At 45.0% G+C, this 26,743-nt stretch overlaps 1 protein-coding gene across 1 annotated transcript in view; it reads right to left on the bottom strand.

Moving 5' to 3' along the window:
- LOC146202161 (ornithine decarboxylase-like) overlaps positions 1-23,253 on the bottom strand; it is a 44,741-nt gene extending 21,488 nt beyond the window's left edge. The window contains exons 1-6 of the mRNA XM_084587980.1: positions 23,205-23,253; positions 19,577-19,665; positions 9,128-9,224; positions 8,664-8,740; positions 5,610-5,776; positions 4,596-4,730 (exon numbers count right to left, since the gene is read on the bottom strand). Coding sequence (XP_084444106.1) covers positions 4,596-4,730; positions 5,610-5,776; positions 8,664-8,740; positions 9,128-9,224; positions 19,577-19,654 — 554 coding nt within the window. The 5' untranslated portion in view covers positions 19,655-19,665; positions 23,205-23,253. The remainder of the gene's footprint in view (positions 1-4,595; positions 4,731-5,609; positions 5,777-8,663; positions 8,741-9,127; positions 9,225-19,576; positions 19,666-23,204) is intronic.
- Positions 23,254-26,743: the final 3,490 nt, after the last annotated feature.

Here is a 26,743-nt window from a genome sequence, read left to right as displayed (position 1 = left end):
TCGTCATGGGGTACTGTGCCCCCTGCAAACCATTATGATCAAAAAAAAAAAAAGGCCACTATTAGGGCGTCCTATGCATGTTTCTTTCGAAGTACCCTACTGCCTCATTTCTGAAAACGCATACAACGTTACGAGTTCGGCTAGTTTGTCTGCGCACTAGTCGAAAGTGGCGTCGGTGGGAATTTCAACATTTTGTGCTCTCCAACAGTGGCCGCTACCGGAGCTGCGGCCACTGTCATCTCTTGAGCTCCGTTTGCGCATAAATGTTCGAAATATCTCGCGATTGTCGTATTAGGTGACGTTAGGGTACGTCCAAGCAGCTGAAGGAGGGACGAGGGGAGCGCTAATGATGTACGAATTCCTCGTTGCAGCAGACGTCAGCCCTTAAAGTGCGTAGTATGATCCCTGCTGTGAGTAATATTTATACCATTGTAGAGCACACTTTGCGCATGAGACGAGCTTCAACACCGTCTACTTGTCTCTCACCTATGATCTTTGACCACAAAACTTACAGCGCGCGCAATTGAAAACGCCACGCAGGCCGGGTTCAACACGAGAAGCCTGGTCGCCCCGCTAAATTAGCGGTAGCTAACCTTCCTCGACCGATGTCGGTTGGAAGATCTTCAGGGAACGCATTTTCTGTGCTGTCCTTGCCCCTTTTGCACTATAGTGATGACAAGTGGCGTGCCGATGTCACAGTACAGCGTCATCGGTAGCATGCGAGAATTCGGGCTGCTGTCGTCCTGAACGCCGGGAAGCCTTGTACACGTTACAGAAAATAAGTGACCTATAACGATTACAGTTATCCCATTTGAAATGGAACTGATTACAATGGTCATTTACAGGCCCAGAAAAAAACAAAAAAACAAACAACCGGATGATTACAGAGCGTATAGTCGATTACTACTGCGTTACTTTTGTTCGACATTTATTGCCATTATACAAACTCGCTCCAATTTCAGTTAACTAGTGCGGTTTGCCTTTAAAATTATTAAACGTTGTTAATTTTCAACAGGAGGTGTTTTTCAAAGTTGTCGTCGCTTGTCTATACACACGTGTATTTTCCCCTGCTTTACTGTCATGAATACTTGACAATCACTTTATCGTGTGGACGAAGACTCCGTGCTGGGAGCCGTAATATGGTTTCCCTATTTTATCTGTTCGGTGTACGCGTTTTCCCATCTGCTTTCCATTTCTTTTTTTCTGCCGGACGTACACTTGTGCTGTATTTTGTTGCTCCGGAAAAAACGCCACGTGCGTTCGGCGGTTTCAATGTGGGTTTCACATATTAGTGTACACATAAAAAAAAAAAAAAAAAAAGTATTCGTGATCGGAATGGCGCACGGAATGCTTGCGGTAATTAGAGGATGTTTGTGCGTTTTGTGCGCTGTGCCTCCCTCCCTCTATCACATTCTCCTTTTCACGCTTTCGGCCTTCCTCCATTCAGAACAGACAGGTACCCAACCTGGACTCGTGTACCTGTCGTGTACCGTATATATATATATATATATATATATATATATATATATATATATATATATATATATATATATATATATATATATATATATATATATAGGTATATATATAGGTAGGTATATATATAGGTATAAAGGTATGAGCTAGCAAGGTCACATTCATATTACATTTCATTGCTGTACCTGGAACTGGACATTTGTGGCCATTATTTTACGGGGCGAAATTCTAATATATTTTAGCGCTTTGCTTGATATCGATGATTCAAAGAATTTCATGCTTGCATTTACATATTACGGACTTGCTAAACGTGGGGGGAGGGACGGAGGGCATTTAACGTAGCTTCTTCTCAATGCTGCATAGTGTCAGAAAAAGAAAAAGCAGCCACATTTATTAGTGAACAAAAACCTTACCGTCAGCGTTTCTGTTAGAAATGGTACGGTGATATGACGACGATGGATAGAAGGAAAACTTTCAAGCATAAACTCCGCTGACTAAATAATGCCTTGGCAGTAAATAGGAGAAGTATGCCCTTTCTAAATTTATATGCATTTAATTCGTTTCCACATCTGTATGGACGTAGGAGGAAGGCGGAATGGAAAACCAGAAATTTTAGCCGCGTTGACAAACGAGGCAACGAAAAACAAATCGATGCGGAGTTTTTCTTTGCAATGTACACAGTTTGCTTCGCTTTGTACAGTTTCCGAATGGGGGACCACAACGTTTGAGGGCCCCGAAAAGTGACGCTAAAAAAATAATAAACATGTTTGGAGGGATGAAGGGAGGGGGTCATTGGCGCCAGGTTTGGGTTCATTGTCTGCAGAGCCCTTACGGCGTAAAAAGGAGCGAAATACTAAAAAGCAGAAAATTATAGGGACTCTAAATCATTGTTATGCAATGACAATGTATTAGCATTTGCTATTCTTTCTTTTGATCGCTTCTCTTCTAACTCTTATCTTCGCTTCATACTTTCTTACGTTGTTTGCCACGTATATATTTGCTCATTAAAGGCTGTCTGCTCAATTTGAACTGGCAAAGCGCCGAGAAACTTCGTTGTGCTCTTTGATGAGCCATTCTTAGTCCTTTTGCGTTTCTGCCCATACATTCTTAGTCCTGGTTAGTAACTATCAATTCTGCAGCGTTATTTTTTGGGTTTCTTGCATGGCAGCCTCCATCCGACCTCGGGCTGCTCTCCCTTACAAGAGAAGAGGAGGTTTCTCCTTCTCTACTTGCCACCTGCGAGCCGTAATGACGCCCCGTTTCCCTCACGTGGGCTTCTTGCAATTATTTCACATTCGTGAGTTCCTGTTTCTATATCTATCTACTCCTCTTCGCCGCGGTGGTGCAGTTGTTAAGACGCCCAAGTACCGTGCCGGACTACCCGGGTTCGATACCGACCGCCGGCGGCTGCGTTTTGGTGGAGGCGAAATGGAGTGGCGTCCGTGTGCTGTGCGATGTCAGTGCACGTTAAAGAACCCCAGGTGGTCGAAATTTCCGGAGTCCTCCACTACGGCGTCTCTCATAGCCTGAGTCGCTTTGGGACGTTAAACCCCATAAAACCAAACAAACAAAAAATCCCAGCATATGCGGAATGCCTCTGACCTTTTTCGAATTGTTTGATGCGTGCAGCGCGATCTTGGCCTCAACTCTTAATGCTAACTCTGACATATGTCATTGTATCCGTTTTTTTTTTTTCGCACCCGAACGAATAGAAACTACTTACTAAAACTCACAGGGACACCTAATTTGATTATGTGCTCTCATTGAGAAATCAATAAAAGTTGTTGATGTCCTAATTTTTATACGAAGTTTTTGTCGTTCTTTCGTGGTTGTGTCAGTGGGCCCCTACATGTTGGCCTGCACAGAACGAGACATCTATTCGGATCACCTAGCTGCTTCCGAAAGTGCCTTCAGGTGGCCACACGGATGTACTGAAGATACACCTAGACATTGCGCTCAATTTTGGTCTGGGGATGTTACTTCGAGACTTCCAGTACTGGCAGTTATGACTGACAAGCAGTTTTCCCCGATGGGGAAACTAGTGCTGTCACATTAATAAAATTCAATGTGATAAATAAACGTCACGTCTTTTGAGCTCCTTTGAGGACCAGAGCCATTAACCTGTTCGAACCTTTCGCGCTTTCCGACGCCTCCACGGAAACCAAACGAGTCGTAGTCGCTCAGCCCGGGAGCTCTGCAAGTTCGTAAGCAAGCTAAAAAAATTGCGAGCAATTTATTTTTAAAATTTTGTGGAGCGGGCATCGTAAGACAATTAAGGCAAACTCTTCCCGCGTTTTTTGTTCGTCAGGAACGTTAACGCCGATGCAGTACAGTGGCAGGAACGAATCGGGACGGAAGCGAGCGGCTCCGCTTTGCCGGTGGCGCTTGCACATTCATTTGACTCTCGGGACTTCTGGGATCCTCAATCCTAGGAGCTCCCTATCTAAACCGCCAATGACGCTAGCTTTCTATCTAGAATAGTTCTGTTTCTGGCCGTCAATAGTTGTCGTTTATATGATCATTCAAAAAAAAGAAAAAAGAAACAGCACACTTAGTCCTGACGCTTGTTGACAACTTCACGCGCTCAATTGGCGCGGTAAACTTTTTTTTCTTTTTGGCTCGACTCGATTCGAGAGCAAACAGGTTGCGTCCTACCAAGAATACAAAACATTTCGAAAATGAGACTAGAAAAACAAAAATGGTGCTGTGATGAAATGTGAATTCCTTACACAAAAAAAAAAAAAGAAAGAAAGCTGTCTTACGCACAGAACGTTTTCATTCTGAAGGCAATGGAATACTTATGCAATGATGCATTTACCTGTACCTTTAGGTTATCATTGAGGCCCCGTACCAAGTTATATTTCAAAGCAGTGCGTTCTGTCGAAGACTTGTTTATGCATCAGTTTCAGCAAAATGTTGTCCGGAATTCCTGCTCAGCAGTGAGCAAAAAGGTGGACAGCATACATGACAGTACTACGCGGCCTCCGACTCAAGACGGCGCGTATTTCGCTACTTCGCCCTCCTTCAGACTTACATGGTCTTTTAAGTTTTGATTTATATTTTCAACATTTTACGTGTGCTTGTATAGCTGTGTTCATCGAGGCGGCCAATGAACTTACGACACGCCGGCAATGTTCAGGTCCCGGCAGCGAGCTTTCTTGAGCACTTTGCCCGCATCGGAGATATTGCAGCCGAATTTGTTGTTCATTGTGATGCCACAGCCTACGTTGCTACCATGGATGCGCAGAAGCAACCTGAAAGTGAAGTGAGCACATTCACATAAATGTGTGCTTTTGAAACGTACTTTTTCCCTGCCGCACGATGGCTATAAAACGTACAAGAGGTTTATGAAAAATGTCGTGCCTGGACAACTAACCTCGTAAGTACCGGTTTGACGTTTGCATTCTTGGAGGGGAAAACTAAGACAAACGGCAGGCATTGGCCTCACGTTTTCGTCAGGGTGAGATGCGGAATGTTTTGACTGCCAAAGTTTCCACTGCCGTGCAGCTTACGAGCAAAGAGAGTTCTAACGTCAAAGATTCGACATGGCACTAATCCAGCAGTCTCTACACAGCACGCGTACCGAGAATGTGTGTCGTGTGCCAAATTGGTGAGGTGCAGGAGTGCTAGCACGTTACAGTGCTCGTATCAAGTGCAGAGCTTAGGGACGCATTCCAGAAACGAAAGAGAGAACTTTCATAGTCTAGAGTACGGCGCATATTAATGATTTCACACGGCAACTGCAGTTTTCGATACGACTCATGTTTTATAATAAGAGACTATAATTACTCATTCCAGTAACCATCCAAGGACAGCCATACGGCTACAATTGAAAGCTGTATAAATTTATCAGAAAAATCGGAGTGGGAAAAATACTCTTCCTGATCTGCGGTTCGAACACAGGGCAACCAACGGCCCAGGGCAGTCGATCTACCAACTCAGGTTACCAGAACGGCAAGCATGTCGTATAGAGAGCGAGCCAATATATCAACTATTCGAAGTTGTAATGCTGCTTGTTTAATGTTTAGGGGAATCCCCCAACGCGGAGGAGATTTGTAACAAACGAGTGATTAATCGTTCCTCTACGTTCGGGGGCTCCCCCAGACAATGAGTCGCTGCCCAAGCAGCTGTACCTGGCGTTCTTGTCCCTGATTTTGTCCAGCTCTTCGATGGAGTCAAACGTCATGAGAGTGACATTGTTCTGCTCGGCGTAGTCAAGGTGGTCAACGTTTTTGATGGGGTTGGCGTAGACAATTCGCTCGGGAGATACGCCCAGTTCCAGTATGGTCTGGATCTCGGTCTGCATACGTCGTTGTAGTTGAAGGCAAAACAATTATGAGCATTTAGTAAATAGGTTACGCCCGCTGTGTTCTGAGCGAAAGACATGTGTTAAGAAGAGCAGCGTTAAAACCCTTCCAAATCCACGATCAAAATTTGCGTTTCCACAGCACATAACAATGGGCGATGTGTAGTAAATGTACTCAAACAGCGTAGAATGGACCGCGACGCAAGAAGAGAGGCGAAAACGGCCTTTTCACATTGCTACTGTATAGTTACCCAATTTTTGCGCAAATAGTCCTGCTAGATGCCATGTACGCACATCATGGCAACTATACAGACGTCATCTTTACATATCGCAAAGTGCTGATACCAGTTAGGCAGATTTTTCAACAAGCTGTTATGCCCTGGCGCTTAAGCCATAACCGGTCGGTCGCGCAGAAAAAGTTTTCCGCATCTCGTTGAATTTTTGCTGTAGTTTATTGTTGTTGTCGTTAGGCGCCGGTGCAAGGCAGTTTTTCATAGAGTCACAGGAAAATGTTTCCAGTGACTCTAGTTTTTCATAGTTTTCCATAAGGAGCCTACATGCTTCGCCCGGGCGCAACATGTACGCTTCCTAGTTTTTCATAAAACCCGTTGATGATTTAGGCTTTAGTTTTCAAGGCAGAAACAGCCCCTGAAGAAGCAGCAACTAGGAAAAAAACGTCCCCAAGGCAAAAACTAGAGCTAAAAAAGGTTTTCTTCGAGAACTCACATGAAAAAAAAAAAAATACGTACACATTTTATGCCCTTCTCTCTTTGTTTTGAGTTAAATGTAATCATCATTTGAAACCTGTGTCCCCTGGGCGCCCGAGATGTTTACAAGAACTGCGTAAAAGCACGATGAAAGATCCATTTGGCTCTTTACACATTGCGTGGTTCCTAGCTCCACAGCTCTTTAAGTAGTCATTAAGACAGGTCTAATAAGCTTGGCAATACTGCCCACTGAGAACCGTACAAGCGGATCGGCGCATGGTAGTCTCGGGAAACCGCCCAAAGCAAAAGACGTCACTAGAATTACCTCCTAGACCTTCTGGGGACTAGGTTTAACCTTTCCTTTGATGATGGTGTAGAATGGGGATAAGGGTGATGACGGTGTAAGCAGGGCGGGGATTAACCGGTCGTACATCTTGCCCACCCTAAACCATCGCTCCAAGCTTCTGGAAGCAGAGACGAGGCGCTGTCACCATATTACTGCTGCCATCCTTTTTTATATATATTTTTTTGTTATGAATGCCCGCCTCAGTTCGATGTTCGCGGTCACCTCCGAGCCGACAAGTGAAACCGCTGTAATAAATTTAACATACATCAGTCATCATTGCAGCTCACCACGGGGAAATGCAGGACTTCAGCCCCCGTTGGGGGACATTTTTTCCCACTTCGCAAAAAGGGAAATTTTTACCGGGGACGTTTCTTCCGGGGACATTTTTTCCGGAGACATTTACTCCGGGGACGTTTTTTCCGGGGACGTTTTTATCGGGTCCTCATCGAGGCACCTAGTTTTCCCTAGTTTTTTTCGAGCCCCATCTTGGCTGCATGTTGCATACCGCTCTTGCTCACGACTGTACTTAGTTTACGTAAGCGGGACGTGGTACGGCGGTTTCAGAGCAGGCATTTTATAGCATGTAGTCCAAGTGTCTAAATCGAAAAGACACACCTGCGTCTAAAAGGTGCAGCCATCGGGTAAGTTGATTGTGCTCCGCGTACCTGCTACTCAGCACACCGCACTGCTCTTGCAGTATGAGCCTTATCTACCGTGAAGCGATGACTGTCTGTTAGTCGCCTCTATCATCACATAAACGCGATCACAGAGCCTTCCTTGATGACAGGGACCGGATGTTAAGCAATTTATGCTCACTCCTCGTTCAGGACTGTGCATAAATGGCTCAGTCCTAAGTTCAGCGGCTCAGTTTCGCACAGTGGACCTCGTTGCTTTGCAAACAACCCCGCGTGCTGTGCTATGTCAGTACACTTTTGGGGACTGCAGGTGGAAAATAAAAATATACCGAAGCCATTTACTGTGGTGGCTTTTGCAGTCAATCATACCAGCTTCGAGTCCCACCCGAGTCCATCGCCAGCAAAACATGGCAGCGTTCCATCTCTCTTTGGTGGCGAAGTGAATTGGCTCGATTACAGATGTTTTCACTGCCATGCATGTTTTTGATATTCGCCAATTTTTCATACCATCTGGCTTTGGTAAAAAATAAGATCCCGCAGGGCTCTCTAAAGCCTATTTATGGATACTAATTATCCTTCCCACTGGCCTCAATGTGCACAATTTGAGAAATGATAGGCCACGTGTCGCGCCAGCCCCAAATCCAAAGTGCACCACCAGCAGCAGATCAGTGCGCGCCGATATGTGACGCGGTGAACACACGTGTTTTTCATTCCGCTGCTGTGATTTACGAGAGAGGATGCTTTCGCTGCCATTTCATGGGTTCAAATATGGCGGACTGTGGGGTGCGTAGTGAATTTTAGCCACAGTCTTGAAAAACAAGTTTATTCCATGTTTACCGCAACTGTTTCCTAGAGCTCAGATAAATTAACCTCCTTTTTGGTGACTGTTCAAAACTTTGCCCACCGCAAAAAAAAAAAAAAAAAATAAATAAATAAAGTTATAATTTTAGTCAGATTGTTTCTTGAAATGTGGAATCACTTTAGCGGACTGCCTGCTCAGGCTCCATGCATTCCAATCTTCGACCACGAAGGTCCATATTGCCCAAAGAAGAAATTTTTTATCAACAGGTATATCTTCTGCATATCAGAAATAATTTTCGGTTATGACTGTCCGCATAGGTGCATAGTGGATAACTCCAAAATGATTAGTGGCATGGTACTAGTGACGGTGTGTGTTCTGGTAGTATACTTACCTTATTTGAACAGTCGAAGTTGACACCAAGCGAACTGAGCGTCCGAAGAACTACCAGGTCTGTGCAGCATTTGACGGCTGAAATTGAGTTTTTCATGACATGACATTCTTAAGAGCGGCACCTGCAGTTCACTTTTAATTGATCTTTTATTATTTTCGTTTTCATGTTTCGTTCCCGAAAACAATCTTCTTTTCTATTTCGAACATGCTTTATTTAAAAAGTTTCGCAAAGTGGTCATTGAAATATCCTGTATAGCACTTCAAGCAGTTTCCTCTGCTCTGAAACGTTTTGGCGGCTTTTTCGGCTAATCATCCTGTATTGAACAGCGTGAACACAGACAGGCACGAGGCACTGTTATGCTTGTATGTGTTCGCTCTGTTCAATACGGTATGTTTTTATTTCCCGGAAGTAACGGGTATGTGCGGTGTGTAAACGCTGAATTCAGGAAAAGAGCAGTATCTCACCGTAAAAAGGTGTCACGTTGGGCAATTGATGCCTCCACAGCTGCACCTTGTACTCCACGTTCCTGACATCACAGACGTAGAACGCTTCGCTCGTCCCCTGAATCAGCAGACAGCGCAGCAGTCAGTGAGCAGGAGGAACAAGGCACCCGGAAGTCATAATGCGGAAAAAAAACCTGGCACACCGCGTGTGCCCAGAAGTCGAAAATGCTTACGTTATCAATACGAACCAGCTTTATGTGTGCCAAGCAGACATGCACAAGCTTTCATGTGTTACTTGCTGCACGTTTACAGGCAAAGCAGATAAAATCGTAACAGATACGCAGGAAAAACTTAGGTAGCGTTCGACTAGTTGGGGACGTAAACTCGCAAAGTCTCTCGAAGGACAAACTACAGGGAATGACTCAATTATTGAACGGAGGAAATACAGCGGTCGCGGATGTATCGCAGACATACCGAAATAACCAAATTAGCATTCTTCATAAGCTTGTCTTGCGGCGCTTGAGTAAAGATTCTAGGCTCAGAACGCCATATCAATGTCCAAGCGTCATTTTGCACTCCTTAGAACGGGACGCTTAGCCGATTATTGGTAATGAGGTTGCTTTATTACTAGACTTTCGCCTTTACAAAAAAATAGCAAAGAACGGTGCTGCAGAGGGATCATGAAAACCATACCGCGGCTAACTCTTTCAAAGTTTCTGTAAAATAAATGAATTTAGGCGCGTCTGGCTATTTTGCACCTCTTTCCCAAATTTAGTGGAAGTGAATGTTATTTGCAAAAAAAAAAAAAAAAAGGAAACATTTTATCAAAACCAAACCGTCACTTTTGGTACGTCCGTCGCTAAAGAAACGGGTAATATGTTCAGAACTATCGGTGAAATCAACGTACATGGCTGTCGCCGCTTTGCAGTGACTGCCATATTGCCTATTCGCAGGGCCACAAATCCATGTCCACAACTGGATAGGTGCCTTCGCAGACTTGTCGAAGTGTTGGCATTACTATGCTTCTAGCCACCATAGTATTACCTCATGCCTGTCTCTTTTGCAAGGCCTTTCTTCACGGTTCCGGCTTTCCTTGTCGGTCTTGCTTTCTTTTCATGCAGCCAGCTAGCGAGTTTGAGGCAATGCGGTTCAGTATTGAAAGAACGTTACTACGACACAACAAAGACAAAGGCTAACGTATACTAGGAGCAGGACATGCCCAGGAACAGGGCAGAATGCAGAGCCAGATGAACTAGGAATATACTGTGGTAAATCAGCAAGTTGACTAGTTGGTACTAGCTCGAGACTGGCTGACCCCGTCTGACCACGTAAGAAACAAGGCAGGCTTTTGTGTTCTTTAGCCTCAGTGGTTTCGAGTGGAATGGCGTGCTTGAAGCCTCGACAGTAGTTGTAGGTGCTATAGAAATTTTACACATAAAAGTTTTCGTTCTTCATGGCTCAAAGAAAGAGATCAGGTTCCACTTTTGCGTCCCGTGCACAATTTGCAAAATTGCCAGGAAGGAATCAAGGTCCACACCGCTTCGTAGGAATGTGTAAGACGCGAATACCTGGCCAAGCCTGGTACTTAATATGGCTGTGAGAACGTGAGCAAGCTTGCCGCAAGAGTAAATCACTTAGAACTGAAAAAAATTTCTGCTGAAAAATTGTGTTCCAGCTGTTGCCCACGGCCGGTCTCGAGGAGGAACGCGAGGTCTTCACTAAGAAGAGCGCGCTCGCCTTTGGAATGGTCGTGCTACAAAAAACGTACTCCTAATGAAATCGATAACCACGTTAGCAGCTGCAAGTTGTGTTTTTATGTTGAAGCAAGCCCGCAGTCGAGGTTCACTGTGCTGCGTGTGAAAAGGAAAGCTAATTATGCGTCTGTTCTACTCAACGAGTTCAATTGTGGTATGCCCTGTATCCTGTCGTGTGTGCGTGTCTCCTTTCGCGCCAAATATAAGATGTCTGAAGTACTGCACCAAGTAGGCCGACAACACATATTACTGAGGCGCAGCCTGATTTCGCAACAAAATCATGGGTCATGGTGTTTTTCGCTTACAGAGAGAGAGAGAGAGAGAGAGAGAGAGAGAGAGAGAGAGATCCCAACGTCGCCTCACTTCGTCCTTTAATCGACGCTCGAGCGCTTAAGTTCAAAGGACAGTTAATAAATAGCCCGAAATAATTACCGGCGTTAAGAATAGGTTATTTCCGGACACTTTTTTGACCTGCATTATTTGCCTCATTTGTGTTGTTTGGGGTATTTACTACCCTAAAAAAATCGCTATATGCGCTAAAAGAAACCAACGTCGCACAGACCACGTTCCGGATTACTTGAACGCTGCGGTTAGCACGTCGCAGTTTACGCATACCTTTAATCATGCATGCCGTTCTCATAACCACACGTCACAGACCATAGAACACAGTCAAGATATAGTGTATGAAGACCTCTAGTTCAGGCGAGCAGGTCCCATGCAGAGCTGTTATTTTTCTTACTTCCCGCTTTGTTTTTACCACAGCAGCTATATAAATTGGCCATTACCAGCGCATACATGCTTGTTCTAAGAACCTATGACGTGAGGTTCGATGCGTCTGGGAGGAGTGCGCGGGTAGAAGGGGCGGGGGGGGGGGGGGGGGATCAATGATCGACTCATGCATTCTGTGTGTTGGCTACAGCACCCTCCCTAAGTATCAAAATAATTCAGCCTATTAGCTCTCATAGGTGCTTGGCGAAGGTAGCCGACGTTTTTGACTAATTTTACGAGTAGCTACGGAGAAGACGCTAAACACACTTTATTCGGAAATCTCGACATCAACAGCTATGACGCCGTAAAGAAAAGCAAAGTAGCCATATATATTATCTTAAGTGACTAATCATGCGGTTTTCTAGTCCATATTATAAGACGCAATGATTTTGAGCCTGAGCTGCAAACGCTCACGTGGGAGACGCCAACGAATATATTGCTTGCGGTAAATAGTTGGCACGCTTTATAGTTGCGCTTTCACCCGGCTATGCAACAAATGAGGAAACAAGTGTCGGCCTCATGTCTATGCGGTTTGAGCAAAGAAAAAGAAAATAGCGCGTATCACGGCGGTAAAATTATTCGGGGCAATGAAAGATAAGCTTCCATAGCATATTTTCCCTATAATTTTCCTTGGAGATTTTGCTTTTTTTGAATTCATTGTTGCAGTTTCACAGGAACTTAACTGTATACTGCCTATGCTTGTCACCATGACGTGGTCTACGCAGCAAGACATAACATCGCTTTTATATTCTTAGTCATTTAAGCAACGCATGTTCGTAAACCCCCTTTCTTCTGATCCGCGGTGCTATCTATAATCTGTTGGATACACACGCGGCCCCATTAGCAGCAGCTGCAGCTCCGGATGTACTGACGGCAGGCTGCTGAGCCGAGAACTGATTTATGGCCCCAGTCAGGTCGAGGGCACGATGTTTAAGGAGCGTAGATTTAGCGGCCAGCGCTCATTCCTTGCGAACGACAGCGGTAGGAAAGCACCCGGCTCAGGTGGCTTTGCGGACTATCTGCAGCACTGTGAAAGGCAGAGGAGCCCTTGCAATTGTGCTCCTAGGTGTCTCTCGCCCCTACGCATTATAGTAGAGAATCGCGAGGCTTACTCTCTCCCCCGCCAATTTGGGGGACAAGAGGCGCGTAGGAGCACAATTGGCTATTGTAGTGCGCGTGAGCCTGATTGTACCGAGATGCCTCTGCCTTTCGCAGGGCTGCAAACATCTTGTGAGATGAAGTATAGTGCAAATTTCGGGTTTATGTTTACACACCCTACACTCCGCCGCTTAGACTCTCGTCCTCTTACACAAGTTAAGATTTGGGGTCCTTGGACGACGCCTGTTTTCAGGAAGGAAAACAGTAAAGGCGTTCCTTAAGTTTTTAAAGCACTTGGAGTTGTGTTCAAGACTAAGTGTACGCTCTCTATCCATTTACCCTTTTCTCTTTCTTTCCTTTTTCTCAATTTGTTTCCCTCCTCACGTGTAGGGTAGCCGACTGGGCATCGCCTAGTTAACCTCCCTGCCTTTCTATTTTATTCTCTATTTCTCCCTCCCTCCCTCCCTCCCTCCCTCCCTCCCTCCCTCCCTCCCTCCCTCCCTCCCTCCCTCCCTCTCTCTCTCTCTCTCTATTTAATTAACCCGTATTGTTTCATCCCTCTGAGAGGTCATTAGCAGCCTGTTTTCATGTTGAACCTGGACCAAAAGCCCCCTTTAACGAATCCACCAGGACATACATACGCTATCCTCGGCCTGTCGCAAAACAGTCCGGTTCAGGCAAGCGTATACTCACTAACGAATAAACAGACACTGCGATAGTACAAAATTTACACTTGGCTCTTTTCCCCCTCATATTTTGGCGCCGCGGTTGAAACCATTTAAGTCATCGAAAAAGGGCAGTTGGTCGTGTGGCCTGTCCTCCCTTGTTTCTCGGAGCCTCTTCGCGTTGATCAATGCGTCAATACTGACAACTTGACTGCTTGATCAATCAGACGGTAGAAGCAAGGCTGTACGGATATCTTTTAACTCCCCTAGGAGAAACCGCTTAGACAGATACTGGGCGGCCAGTAACTCCTTCTAGTGCTACGAGAGCAGCCCAGCGCCCCGATAAGGCAGCGCCTTTCACCCCTTCGTGAAATTGTCTTACACCACGCTGTTCGCATTATGATCCTTTCTTGCTTTCATCATTGCAACGACAGCCTTTTTTTTTCTTTCTTTTTTTTTTTTTTTGCGCGTGAAGCTGCTTATTGCTTGTATATGGGGAGTGTTCACACTAAGAGTTTAGCGAACAGCCCTGACAGCTAGCTGTACGCAAGCTGAACTCTTGCTTCCTGTGGAGCAGCAGATAAGGCTGATCAAGCCCTGCTGTAGAGAATGCGTGGATAGGTGAATTTTTTGTTTGCCTGCATGAGGGTTCGGGCAGGTGTGAGCGCAGCATGCATTTCCGGAGGGCGTTAGTGTGCACGTGTCAGTGAAAGCACAGGTGAACGGAGGGCTACCGAGAAGAGCTCTGGCGTTTGCTAATCATGCAGAGCGTAAAAACTAATTCAACGGATATCGACGCCTGCGTTAACGGTGACGTTGACGCGCGTGTGCGTGAGTCGTGAGTACCCACAACGGAGAGCGCGCTCGCAAACACTACTCTATAACGCGTGCCCACCAAAACAGCAATCAAAACCCTTTCTAGCTCTTTTGTGAGCGCATTGTGGGCGACAACGCCTTGATTGTCAGTAATAGTAAGCGCTTTGCTAAAAGGGTTTTAGTGACGCAACACACTATTCCCTCATAAAAAGAAAGCGCATAGCCGAGCTATACGATTCGTTCTTATTCTGCCTTAGTTCCTGACTGTAGACAATCTCTCTCTTACTTGTCACCTGGCCGTTCATTTTTTTTTCAATTTCTCACTTCTGTACTGCGGGAAGTATATCATCATCAGTCCGACTACACCCACTGCAGGGCGAATGCCTCTCCCATATTTCTCCAATTAACCCGGTTCTGTGCTAGCTGCATCCACTTGACCCCTGCGAACTTCTTAATCTCATCCGCCCACCTAACTTTCTGCCGCCCCCTGCTACGCTTTCCTTCCCTTGTAATCCAGATTGTTACCCCCAGCGACCATCGGTTATCCTCTCTTCGCACTACATGTCCTGCCCATGCCCATTTCTTCTTCTTAATTTCCACTAGAATGTCGGTAACTTGAGTTATTTCTCTGACCCACTCTGCACGCTTCCTATCTCTTAATGTTACCCCTACCATTTTTCGTTCCATAGCCCTCTGAGTTGTCCTCACCTTAAGTAGAACCCTCTTGGTTAGCCTCCACGTTTCAGCCCCATAGGTGAGTACAGGTAAGATACAACTGTTGTATATATTTCAACTGTAAGTAAGTATACTGTAAGTATATAAATGCAAACGATTAAGGCAAGGCCTGCGTCAACATGAGCAACCGATGACGTAGACAGGCTTTATACTATTTTCTCTACTGTCACATTCCTACGCAGTCATCCAGGAAGACCACTGTGACTGTCGCGTGGCCAACTTGCGTCGCCGACGTGTTGCAAGATCGAGCAGCTTTCCGTTCCGAACCTCTGAACCACCGCTCATCAAACAGCTGTTTCTGCCTTACTCAGGCTTCATATCTCACCTTGGCAGTGTCACCGTGCCGTGAAGCTACATGCGCTCACTAGTGCAGTTATGGCAAAGCTGCCGATGTGGTCGGTGCAATAATCCCGATACTGGGTCAATAATACGACAGCGCATTCGCCAGCTGCTCGGCACGACGTTGCACCCCACATATTAGGATAACGATTTCAATCACACACAACGATCGCATCCGCCGGTGTTCCCTCGCAGTCTGCTTTCGTCGTGCTTCTTACTCGTCTTTACTTCCGTCCATCATTTTCCTCGCCTCCAACCGCGGCCGGCATGATCCTGGCCTTTTAACGATACCGTCTCATAGCTTCCCACTGAGCAGCGGCATGTAGGGGCAAATAATATAGAAATTGCACGAGAACGGGTAAGAACGAAAATATAAAATCGCTCCTTCTCGTTGGGTCGCATAGACGTGAGGAGCGCTTTCAATACAATTTTTACGCGAACAGCTGAAAAGTTTATTTCTCTTCAGGTCACGGAAAGACAAAAAATCCTTAGGGGGATCGGTGAGAGCATGCAGCATTTCTTACGCAAAGACACTTGGTCATAATTTTTCCTTTTATTTTGCTAAACCACCCATACACAACACGTTAATAATTTGCTATACTCCCTTGGCGTGTGTTATATTATACATGTTCTATGCTGGGGGGATGATTTTGATTCGAAAGAGACGTTCAAATATTTCTGAGAGACGAGACGCGCAGCGAGACCGAGACCGAAAGTCCAGTTATTGTACCGATGAGAGAAAGCAAGTAACACCATCTAAATCATTTGCAATCTTGTATGGGCGAGCGTAAACTTTTTCGGCTCAGTTTAGAGACACTCTTGAGCCGAAATCGCCCGTTAAAATGCTCTCAAACGATCAATGAGAAGAAATCGGCCGGTGGGGTACTCTGCAGTTGGGAGATCGGAATTACGCTTGCTGCCGTCGTGTTACTCAGGCTGTTTTCATCGCGGGATGTTGGTAATTATTACAATTATTCCGTTTTGACTTTTTTAGTTCTTCTTGTTGCCGGGTTTAAAATAACTCCTTATTTTACGGCATTGGCTGCAGGCATTCCAAAATTGATGAGTCGAAGTAACTATCACGCTGTTTAACGAAAGTCGAATGGTAAACATTTGTTAGAGTAATATATCTTATCAAATTAGACGTCAGCAGGTCGCCTTTTGTGAGAGCCCTATCAGAATTTAGGTTTTCTAAAATGCGCGTCTCTTCAGCGCTGTAACCATCGCGAGGCTCCGTGTGGCTTTGGCATTCGGCAGAGCTCCATTACGATGGGGCGAAGCGCGAAAGCCGCGTCTTCGCTGTGCTATCTCTGCACAGGTTGAGGAGCCCAGGTGGTATATATTAGTCCGAGGTTCTCCACTCGTCGTCCCTAATAGCCTACGTGTTACTTCGGTATGTGAAACCACACATACCATAGTCAGAGCGCTGCAGGAAACCAAAGCCATCAGCCCATGCGCTTCCGCTGCCAAAGCGCACGGAATTTAGCGGCGTGCGCGTCGCGTATTGCTGCCCTGCCGATTTCGCCAGGGACCTACGGGAGGGGTCGCCTCACATGCACGTGTGCCGCTGAGCATGAAGTTTGTTTCCAGTAATGCTTCTCTAGCAATGCTTTATTGGTTTCATGCTCGTGGCCACGTGGTTGCGGTCTCACGAAACACTTAGCCAATTAGAGCGACGGCACAAACAAGGTCGGACAAGATTTTAGGTCGATGGTGGTGAGCGGGTGAGAGCTTTCGCACTGAAAAGGGACGAAACTAAAACAGTTTTGACGACAGTAGCATACTTTTCTGATCAGTTATTAACAGGGTCAAAATGCTGGTCAAAACTAGTTGGCACACTGAAATAGTGAAGAAGGACTCAACCTCAAGCTGTGGGAAAGCCAGCTACGTGGGACACAAGCACAATATCTGAATTGCGGCCCGCAACCGAAAAACTGACGATAGTTTACCATGCACTCTCCCGCTCTTGAAATAGTAGGCATGAATCAACTTTTTTTTTCTTTTTTTTTTTAACGCAAGTTTACCTAGGCCTTATTCCATAAGGATTTTCTATTTCGGACCCATTTCGTACTCTAACATTGGCTGGGTGACGAATCGGTGGCTTTCAAGTATACGTGAGAAGTGACCGGTGCAATGGGCCATTAGTTCCCGCACATCAGCATTTGCTGTATGACGTAGCGAGTAGTCAGCCAGCTGGTGTGTGCAGCGAATGACGATGGCTATCGCCGACTGCGGGACTCGTTGTCTTGTGACTTCTGTGAATAGCCGCTGGCTGATTTCGTCTGATGCTGCCTCACGTTGCCGTACAACCAAATGAAATGGAAAACTGAAAGTGGTGGCTTACAACCCTTTTTGATTCGACAATGTTTAAGGCACTATGTCGACGACGAATTGTGAGCCTTGACACGACAACTGCTGTCTCTGTGTAGCGGAACAATCGCAGCACGTGCCTTGTCTTGCCTTTCTAGAGGAAAACCTCTGACAACTGCTGCTCTCATCACCGCTGGTGCTTCATATAATGAACTATAACTCTGGAGTCTTTTTTTTTAAACTCTGTTACCACTTGGCCAATTATACAAGGAAGGTCGTTATACAAGGAACCCATTAAAGTCATGTCCGCATGAGGCATGTTTTTTTTTTTTTTTTTTTTTACTTGAGCGACTCTCTCGGAGCAAACAAATTGCTTATTTACGTAGCTTCTAGATAGCTTGAACGAGGAGAAAGAGTCCACTAGCGAAATTGAAACTATCGTTCAAACGTAGCGTTGCTAAGCAGACTATAAGCCTCCCTCTGTCTTGTCATTCCAGGTTCGCGCTTCCTGAAGACAACTTTGCTTCCCTCTTGTACCATTGAAATGCCCAGCTTTCAGGAACATCTGCTTTAACACTGAAGCAACAGCGGAATATTTTAAGGTGATTGTAAGATTTATAGGAATGGTCTAGTGGACTGCCGATGCACACCAAAATTTAACCTTCAAACTTTGTCCTGCTCACACAAGAAGTAGTTAGGCCACTGAAAACCAATAGAGTGCGTGTTGATAGTAGGCAGCAGGAGAAACTACAAGTGTTGATCTGCGGATGTATTGATGACCATGGTATAATCTTACTATATGGCTTGTCAATTTTTTTCGTGTGTGACTACGATAATTCATTTTGCAGTTTGCGATGATTCTTGCTGTGTAGTATAACGATCAGTACTATTCGTGTTAGAAATATAGTTTCCTGCTGTTACCGCAGAGGAGGCCTACGTGAAATGGTGCGAGTGGCAGTATGGGTCGCTATCGGCTGCTCCTTTCAACAGTGACAGAGCTTCGGCAACCCTGGACAAGGTGGTTAGCAGATCACTGCTCATATAAACCTCTCTACCTTGTATTGTAAACGAATCTCTTTTTTCGGTTTGCAAAGTAGGCTAATATCAGCCGATTTCATCCCTCTACAACTTCATTTTTTTTTTTTTTACCATGTTGCAGCTACAAAAAATGCACTACTTTCCGTATATACTGAATGCGAATAAGCAAACTATACTATCTTTAACTGTGTTCCATGAAACGGCAGCGAACAGAAGTACGATCAGCAAGTACAATCATTTTAATACCGCCTTATTTTCAGGAGAGGACGTAGATCATAACTCTGCTTTAGGTATAACTTCATTCAAAGCGTGCAAACTCATTCAAACGTTTCAGCATTGACTCGATGCAATGCAGTGGCGCAGCTGCTGTCGAGTTGTGCTTTTACGTTAGCTCGTTTTCAGTGTGTTCAACGACGCGACCACATCGTTGGCGGTCGTCGTTGTTGCACCGGCGAGTTGCACTAGATTGACAACGATACCACCACGACCAGTGGCTGCATAGCATCGTAGCGTGACAAGTTTTTCAGACCTACGGCATGGGCCAGTACGGTTAGCGTCTGGTCTCCCAATCTGTTCTTGCTATGAGCATGTAAATGAGCATGGGCGTAAGCACTGCTAATGCGAAGATGAATAAATGTGTTTTTTAGAATGCAGGGGAAGCAGCTGCCGACCGAAGCACGTTTTAAGCGCACAACATGCACTCAGTGATGAAACACTAGCCTTAAGTACCGCTTGCACGAGGCCAACGTAGCCTTCCCCTTAATGTTGATCTTTATCACCAGGGTAGCCACTGCTCCGTAAGCACCGTAACGAATTGCGAAACTTCGTAGCACATGAATGCTCGTGATACAACCCTTATATGCGGTTGGTACGGTTTTGAATTCGCATATTTGTTCATACAAGCAGGCATCATATCACGATTATAAGTTGCGTGCTGTTGTATTTACCTCTTTCTGAATGACATCCGTGGCGACGCTGACCACGCTGTCGTCAACATATACGCCAGTGTGCGATGCACCTGACATCCCTTGTGGTCCTGCATTGAATATCACTCGGGTGAACGACGTATAGGTTGTAACGCTTTGAACTGTGATATACTGCAGTTGCACAACATATAGCGTTAACTAGCGAAAACATAGCGTCCTGCTTGAACCCAAATCACATTTTTGGCGTGTACTTATTTGTCAGAGACAAAAAACGTTCGAGATCATTGCGCCCCCCCCCCCCCCCCCTCCCGCGTTGAAGGAATGCGTAAGCACGGCCCACGTTGCTAGGCTGCGCCGTGACGACACGGCGGCAGTTACTGTAGCAACCGCGTCTTTTGTACGTCATATACTGGTTACGTATTTTTGGACGCATTGTTTCCTTATGTACGCTGTAATTATACTTATTTTGATTAATTAACATCTTTTACACACTTTCTGATCACTTTCACTCGTTTATTCGGCTTTTTCACGTCCAAACACGTCCATTTCCTGTTTTATGACGTCACACACTGACGTCGCATCCAACGTCGACGTAACTACTTCACTATTCCGACGTCGTCATAGGTCACATGGCTGGAAGTGAGGTACCCTATGATCACTTTGGACGTCGACATTACCCTGTTTGGCTATTTCGACGCTAATTGACCTTATTGGCTCTAATTAATTCACTAATGGCTCCACATGCTCCAAATGTTTTCGCTGGCGACACTTTTTCATCCTCTATCGACTACGTACAACCCTATCTCCCCTCGCTTTGACGCAGTCCAGCCGACAAAATTCAGGGCAAAATAATGTAGTCAACGTTAAGAGAAAGGAAGAGAGCAGAATGGGGAGGGCGGGAGGGGGGGGGGGGCGGGGGTTCCTGAACAAATGCTAGGTAATGACATGCTATAGCTGAAATCAAGAATCGGCCATGGGCAGAGGAATGCAATGCGGAAGGTCAGGAAGATTTAAGTGATAAGGTTGCGGCGTCTGGCACAGGATGAGATGAATGGAGATAGTGGGAGACGCCCTTATGCTGCAATGACAATCGTGACGAAGAGGTAGAACATCCCGCTCGCGGGCCACAGGACCAGAATGGTATTTGGTCATCCTTATGTAGTAACTGGCCACCGCCTGCTATATAAATGTACCAAATAATCCCCGGCCCTCAATACTCAGCGGCTGCTGCAACGCCGAGAAGGGTACTAAGAATCCCTGGCTTCGGATAGGCCGCAACTGAAAATTGAACCTGGCAACGTTTAACGCAAGAAACCTTATCCAGTGGGACTAGCATGGCAATGCTGCTCGAGGAACTAGCAGGCATTAAGTGACATATCATAGGGCTCAGAGAGGTTATGAGGACAAATGAGGCATATATTACATTAAAAACTGGGCACGGACTGTTCTATAGTGGTTTTGCGAAGAGACGAGAACTGGGTATGTAATTCCTGATCAAAAAGGCATATCTGGGAGCATAGAACAGTTCTAATGAACGAGAAGGTTGCAGGTGTCGTCACAAGCTTAAAGATAAGAACAAATCGAAGGCTGTTCGGGCCTGCACACATTCCTCATTACCAAGTAGTTAAAAGCTTCTGCGAAGAAGCAGAATCGATAATGGGTAAAACGAATACACGGTGTACTCTATTGATGAGCGACTTCAGTGCAAAGACAAGCAAGCAGCAAGATGAAGACCAGACAGCGGGTGACTATGGCATAGGATCAAAACAGAAGGGGAAGTTATTAGTGTGGAGTTCACAGAGCGGAATAATTTACGAATCATGAATACCCTTTTCAGCAAATGGAAAAGCTCGAACGGAGGCTAAAATGAGATTTGATATCGTGCTCTAACACTGGCATTGTAGAGGGCCTGGAGAAAGTCGGAAAGGTGCGATGCTGTTAATATAGGATGGCAAGGTTTCGAATTAATTAGCCTACGTTATAAATTGGGACGAAATAAAAAGGTAGTAATGAAGGAGCTTATGAACGAATAACCAATAATAGGAAAAATAGATGAATTCATGACTTTGATGCAAACAGATATTTCGCTTTAACCGATGACGGCAACCTTAGTGTATAAGTAGTGATGGATAATTTCAGAGTTATCATTACTGAGTGTGCGGTAGAAGTAGGCGGCAGGATAGTTCGACAGGACATCTGTAAAATATTTAAGAGAACGAAAAATCTCATTAAAAAACGCCAGAGCATGAAGGCCTCGAACCAAACAGGCGGGAAAGACTGGAAAAGCAATCGAATATATGTCAGTGAGCCTAACATAACTAGCATAAGGAAGGATAACATGAAAAAACTGAGCAGGTTTTAAAGAACAGTGTTCGTCTAAAGGTGTAGAAAAAAAATTTCAGGCGCAAGCAAAAGTGTGGTGTTTAACTAACAAACAAGGTGGGAAATGCCGCTACGAATACTCACGGATAAGAGAGTAAAAAAAAAAAAACAAGGTGTTCTGCACCGTTCTACTCGGTAGCAGTAGTAATCTGGACGATAATGAGAGTGGGTAGTAGAGCAGAACAATCAGACGTTTTTCCAATAACGAAGAAAGGAGTAAAGAAAGCCTTGGACAATGTAGGAGTATCACGTAATTGCAGATAGCTTGATTGACAGTGGAGAGATTGAGCTAGAAAAAGTGGCAAGCCTGTTTACTCAATGCCTCATGAGCTCGAGAGTACCGGAATGTTGTATACAGGAACGCTAATATTATCCTGATTCATAAGAAATGGGATGTTGAGAACTTGAAAACCAGCAGACCGATCGGCTTACTTTCCGTTATTGTGCAAGCCATTAACTAATGTAATCGCTAATAGATTCAGGACAACCTTAGACTTAAATCAACTAAATGACCAAGCAGGTTTTCCTAAAATCCACTCGACGCAAGATCATATCCAGACTATCAACCAAATCAAAATGATCTTTATGCAACCGGTATACATAGAGTTTATAGGTAACGAGAAGGCATTTGACTTAGTCGAAACCTCGGCATTCACGCAGGTATTGTGGAATCAGCGTGTGGGTTAGCCAGATATGTAAGTACTAGAATATGTCTGTGGTGTCTGTACACCAACTATAGTCTTCCGTAAATAAAGTATAATACAATCTCCGTAAGGAATGGCGCTAAGTAAGGAGGCACAAAATCTCGGGGGCTGTTCTCCGCCTGCTTAGAGAAAGTAGTTAGATACCTGGACTGTTAACAGTTTGGAATAAGGGTTAATGGAACATACGTTGGTGATCTATGGATCGCGGATGACATTACTTTGCTAAGTGACTCAAGAGACGAATTGCAAAGGGTTATAATCTCATATACAGGCAAAGCTTAACCGTAACCGTAAAGTTAATATACAGAAGACTAAGACAATGTTCAAGAACCTCGAAGGTGAACAGCAGTTTACAATAAGTAGCGAGGCTCTGGAAATGGTAAGAAAATATGTCTACTCAGGACAGGGAGCCTGTAGTCGCTGACCCGACGCGGAAAGAGGAAAAAAAGTCAAGAAGAATAAGACTGCGATGGAACGCTTTGGCACTCTCAGATAAAGAATGTCAGCTTGGCAGTATCCCTCAAATGCAAAGTATATAAGACCTGTACTTTACCGACACTCACCTATGGGGAGAAACGTGGGCTTTAACGAAGAGACCCGAGGACCACGCAGGGAGCTATGGAAGGAAAAATGGTAGGTGTAATGTTAGGAGACAAGAATTTCGCTGAATGAGTCAGTGAACGAACATGATTTACTGACATTCCAGTAGAAATCAAGAAGAAATGTGCATGGGCAGGCCATGCAATGCACAGGCAAAATAACCGACGGAGCCTAAGGGTGACAGAGGGGATTCCAAAGAAGGCAAGCGTAGTAGGGGCGGCAGAAATCTACATTGACAGATGGTATTAGGAAATTTGCAGGGATCAAATGAATGCAGGTGACGCAGGGCCGGATTAATTGGCTGTATAGAGGAGAAGCCTTTGCCCTATAGTTGGTGTAATCGGGCTGATAATGATGATGCGTTGATGCGTTTCGCGAACTCTGAGAAAGGGGAGTCAATATGTGTTGTCATTGTCCATCGGTTGCTGCTATAACTACACAGTCGCTGTATTTTAATCAGTGTTGCTTTAGGAATAAATTTGTTTTCGCACAACCTAGTCGCTTCAAATTAAAGAAAAAATAAAAGTAGCGCGAACCGTATTTCAGGTCACTGACGTCGTAAAGTTTCTCAAGGACCCAACCTCGTTGATACTGATAATTCAGAAGTCACTATTTCGATGAAAACTGGAGCACGCTGTGTCAGTTTGAGATCCCTATCAAGGAGGCTCATCATTTATCTTGATCGTGCCCGAATTAACTCTTAGTTTTATTCTATTTGTATAAGTATGGGGGGGGGGGGACAGTGCAGCCAGCATAAATGATATTAAACTGGGCGCGACATTCCGTCCCTATAACTGTGTTGAAAAAGATTTCCACCTTAGACGTTTCTGCAAACTTTACCATTGTCCAGACTGCACCACCATCTCTTCTCTTGTGCTTAATATACATCCCATCGCACCGATGTTGCAAAACCGGCCTTGAATGAGCCACACAAACTTCTGGACAGTCGTTTATACACCGTACCTCACGAGAATCAAACCAGCTTACTAGAGGAATCTTGGCCATTAATTATTGTCCAGCTTTTGTGATGCCTTGCATTGTGTTTTTAAGTTTGTTTACTCTATATTTTGTAAACTGAAATTAATTTTTATATTCATCTTTTGTGTCTTTCTTTCAGCTTCCTCCTGTCCCTTTCTGTGGTGTCTCTCATAGCCTGAATCGCTTTGAGCCGTTTAACCACATAAATCACAAATAACCTTCCTTTCTGTAATGTACCTGGCCCCGAGATATATAAAAAAAAAAAAGATCACTTTGCATGGCTGCTGTCGATATTGTCGACCATAAACCCTGACTGCTCATTGGAGGGTCAAATTCTAAAGTTAAAGCTCAGCTACTTTGGTCATCTGATGAGAAGAGAGGAGTCGCTGGAGAAAGATTTGATGTTGGGAAAGGTTGAGGGTCGCCGGAGAAGGGGTAGGCAGCGAACGCGATGGTTAGATGGCATTCTCGAGGCATTGCAGATGAAGCTATGTGATGTTAAGAAGATAGTGAGAGACCGGAAAGCGTGGCGTGACATGGTCCATAGGGTCACGAAGAGTCGGACACGACTGAACGCCTGAACTGAACTGACTGTGAAAATAACCACTAGTACTCAAATGTCGCGAAAAATGCTGAAGCAGGAGGTAGTTGCCAACTTTACTCAGACGCAAGAGGCGGTAAAATTTGGATCCGAGACGTGGCAGCATGCATCTAAGTGCTTGCTGAGAATGACGGAGTGTGTTCGGTTTAACGTTCTGAAGCTTCAACTGGGCTCTGAAAGACGTCGTAGCTGAAGGCTCGGGATTAATTTCGAACGCATGGGTTTGTTTTTTTTCCCGTGCCCTCGGATGGCAAGAGACAAGGGCGTTTTTGCGCCTCTCCTCCACAGCTTCTGAGATTTGATCCAGAAACCTTGGACTCTGCACTATAACTATTTAGCCACCGTGAAAGGCTCCTTGTCTTTAGGCTCCGGTAATAAAATTCCTAGTGAAATATTGAGTGGGTCAGGAAAAAGCCTTCAGCTGATCAAGGAGTAAGGAATATGCAGATACGCAGGGGAGAAAGCGTCTGTAATTGTTGACCTTGGGAACGACGAAATTGTATCCAATGCTTTTAGTATTTTGGAGCAGGTCCATAGCGAGAGATCATACCCTATTATCGTGCCTTGCGCCTTTAGTAAGAAGATAATTCTCGCAGTCTTCTATTTTTTCAATCGAATGTACATAAAATTCGGCTCTGAGATCTAACACTAAGAATATCTTCGATTTATTTTTAGGTTTACCCCGAAGAAAAAAAAATGTTTTCGCCTTTCCTCTATGCTGAGTGTCTCTTGATGGAAGCATTTTAGATGAAGTATTTCTCAAGTTAAGGCATCCTCCGAGTGTTGCGTTAATGCTTTTAAACGGCTTTGATAGCGAAGATTCAGATAATAGCAATCCATAGGGTTCTGTACGCTTCAGACTGGCGACAAGGCACAATCGGGACACTTAGTTGGGCGCGCCATGTCGGTGTTGCCCGTTCGGTTGCTCTAGAATGACCGACCCCTCCACCCCCCCCCCTCCCCCCACCCGCGATGATTTTTTTTTCTTTTAGCTTAGTAGAGGAATAGCAGATCACCGTACATATAATAACAAGGTTTAAAAATATAGCCGAACGCGCAGTGTGTGAATTTAATGCACTCGAAACAAGGCGGTCAGAGGAATGAAACCACCCCCCACTAATTGCTTTCTAAAAGTAAAATCTAAGTCGTACATTTAGGTAGGCGTAATCATAGTTGCTCGAATATCACATGCCTGTGGCAGTCATTGTTGAGGAGTTATGTTGCGTGCAATTAGTCAAAAGGGTGGCCTCGTTGGTGCTTTGTTGGCGACGCAGAGAATGACGCATGAGAGCCACAATAAATGTAGGTACGGAAGATGGCTTTTTGTTGGGCATGTTAGGCTTTTTACCTTGGTGTTACAACAAAATAGTTAAATTACAAGGATACATTACGGAAATTAAAGGCAACAACAAAAAGGAATCTGTTGATGACAGAAAATGAAAAACATGAGCTCTCCCGAAACTTCACACTCATCTCCAATTTGCGTTAAGAAAATGGCTCAAGGCGCCCCTAAGGTGATCCTGGAAGCCAAGGTTTGTGGCGAGGAAAAATAAATTCAGGCACAACTTCTAACGCCATGTTTCTAAGCACTAAGTTTTATAGCCTGCCTTTGCAAGCGGTGAAATGGGCGAAAATCAGACGTTATTTTCTTCCACGCTGACTCGACGAATGTGCAGGTTCCAAAAGAGTGACCGTTTTCTGGACAAGTGTTCTCACGTATCAAACGCTCAAATGAGTTTGATAGGGGAAACAACGGGCATGCGGAAGCAATTACTTTTCGGCTAGCGCCATCCTTTTGTCAGGACGTCGAAGCTCGGCGTGTTATTTGCGCAGCAGTACTGACGGATGAAACAAATTAGTGCGCAATCACGATGAAACAATCCATGCCATGAACCTCGATGAGAGAGTACGCACAATGTTATT

Source organism: Amblyomma maculatum, chromosome 1 (genome assembly GCF_055883805.1).
Source record: "Amblyomma maculatum isolate TAMU_Amacu chromosome 1, ASM5588380v1, whole genome shotgun sequence".
NCBI lineage: Eukaryota > Metazoa > Arthropoda > Arachnida > Ixodida > Ixodidae > Amblyomma > Amblyomma maculatum.
This window is presented reverse-complemented; position numbering and strand designations above follow the sequence as displayed.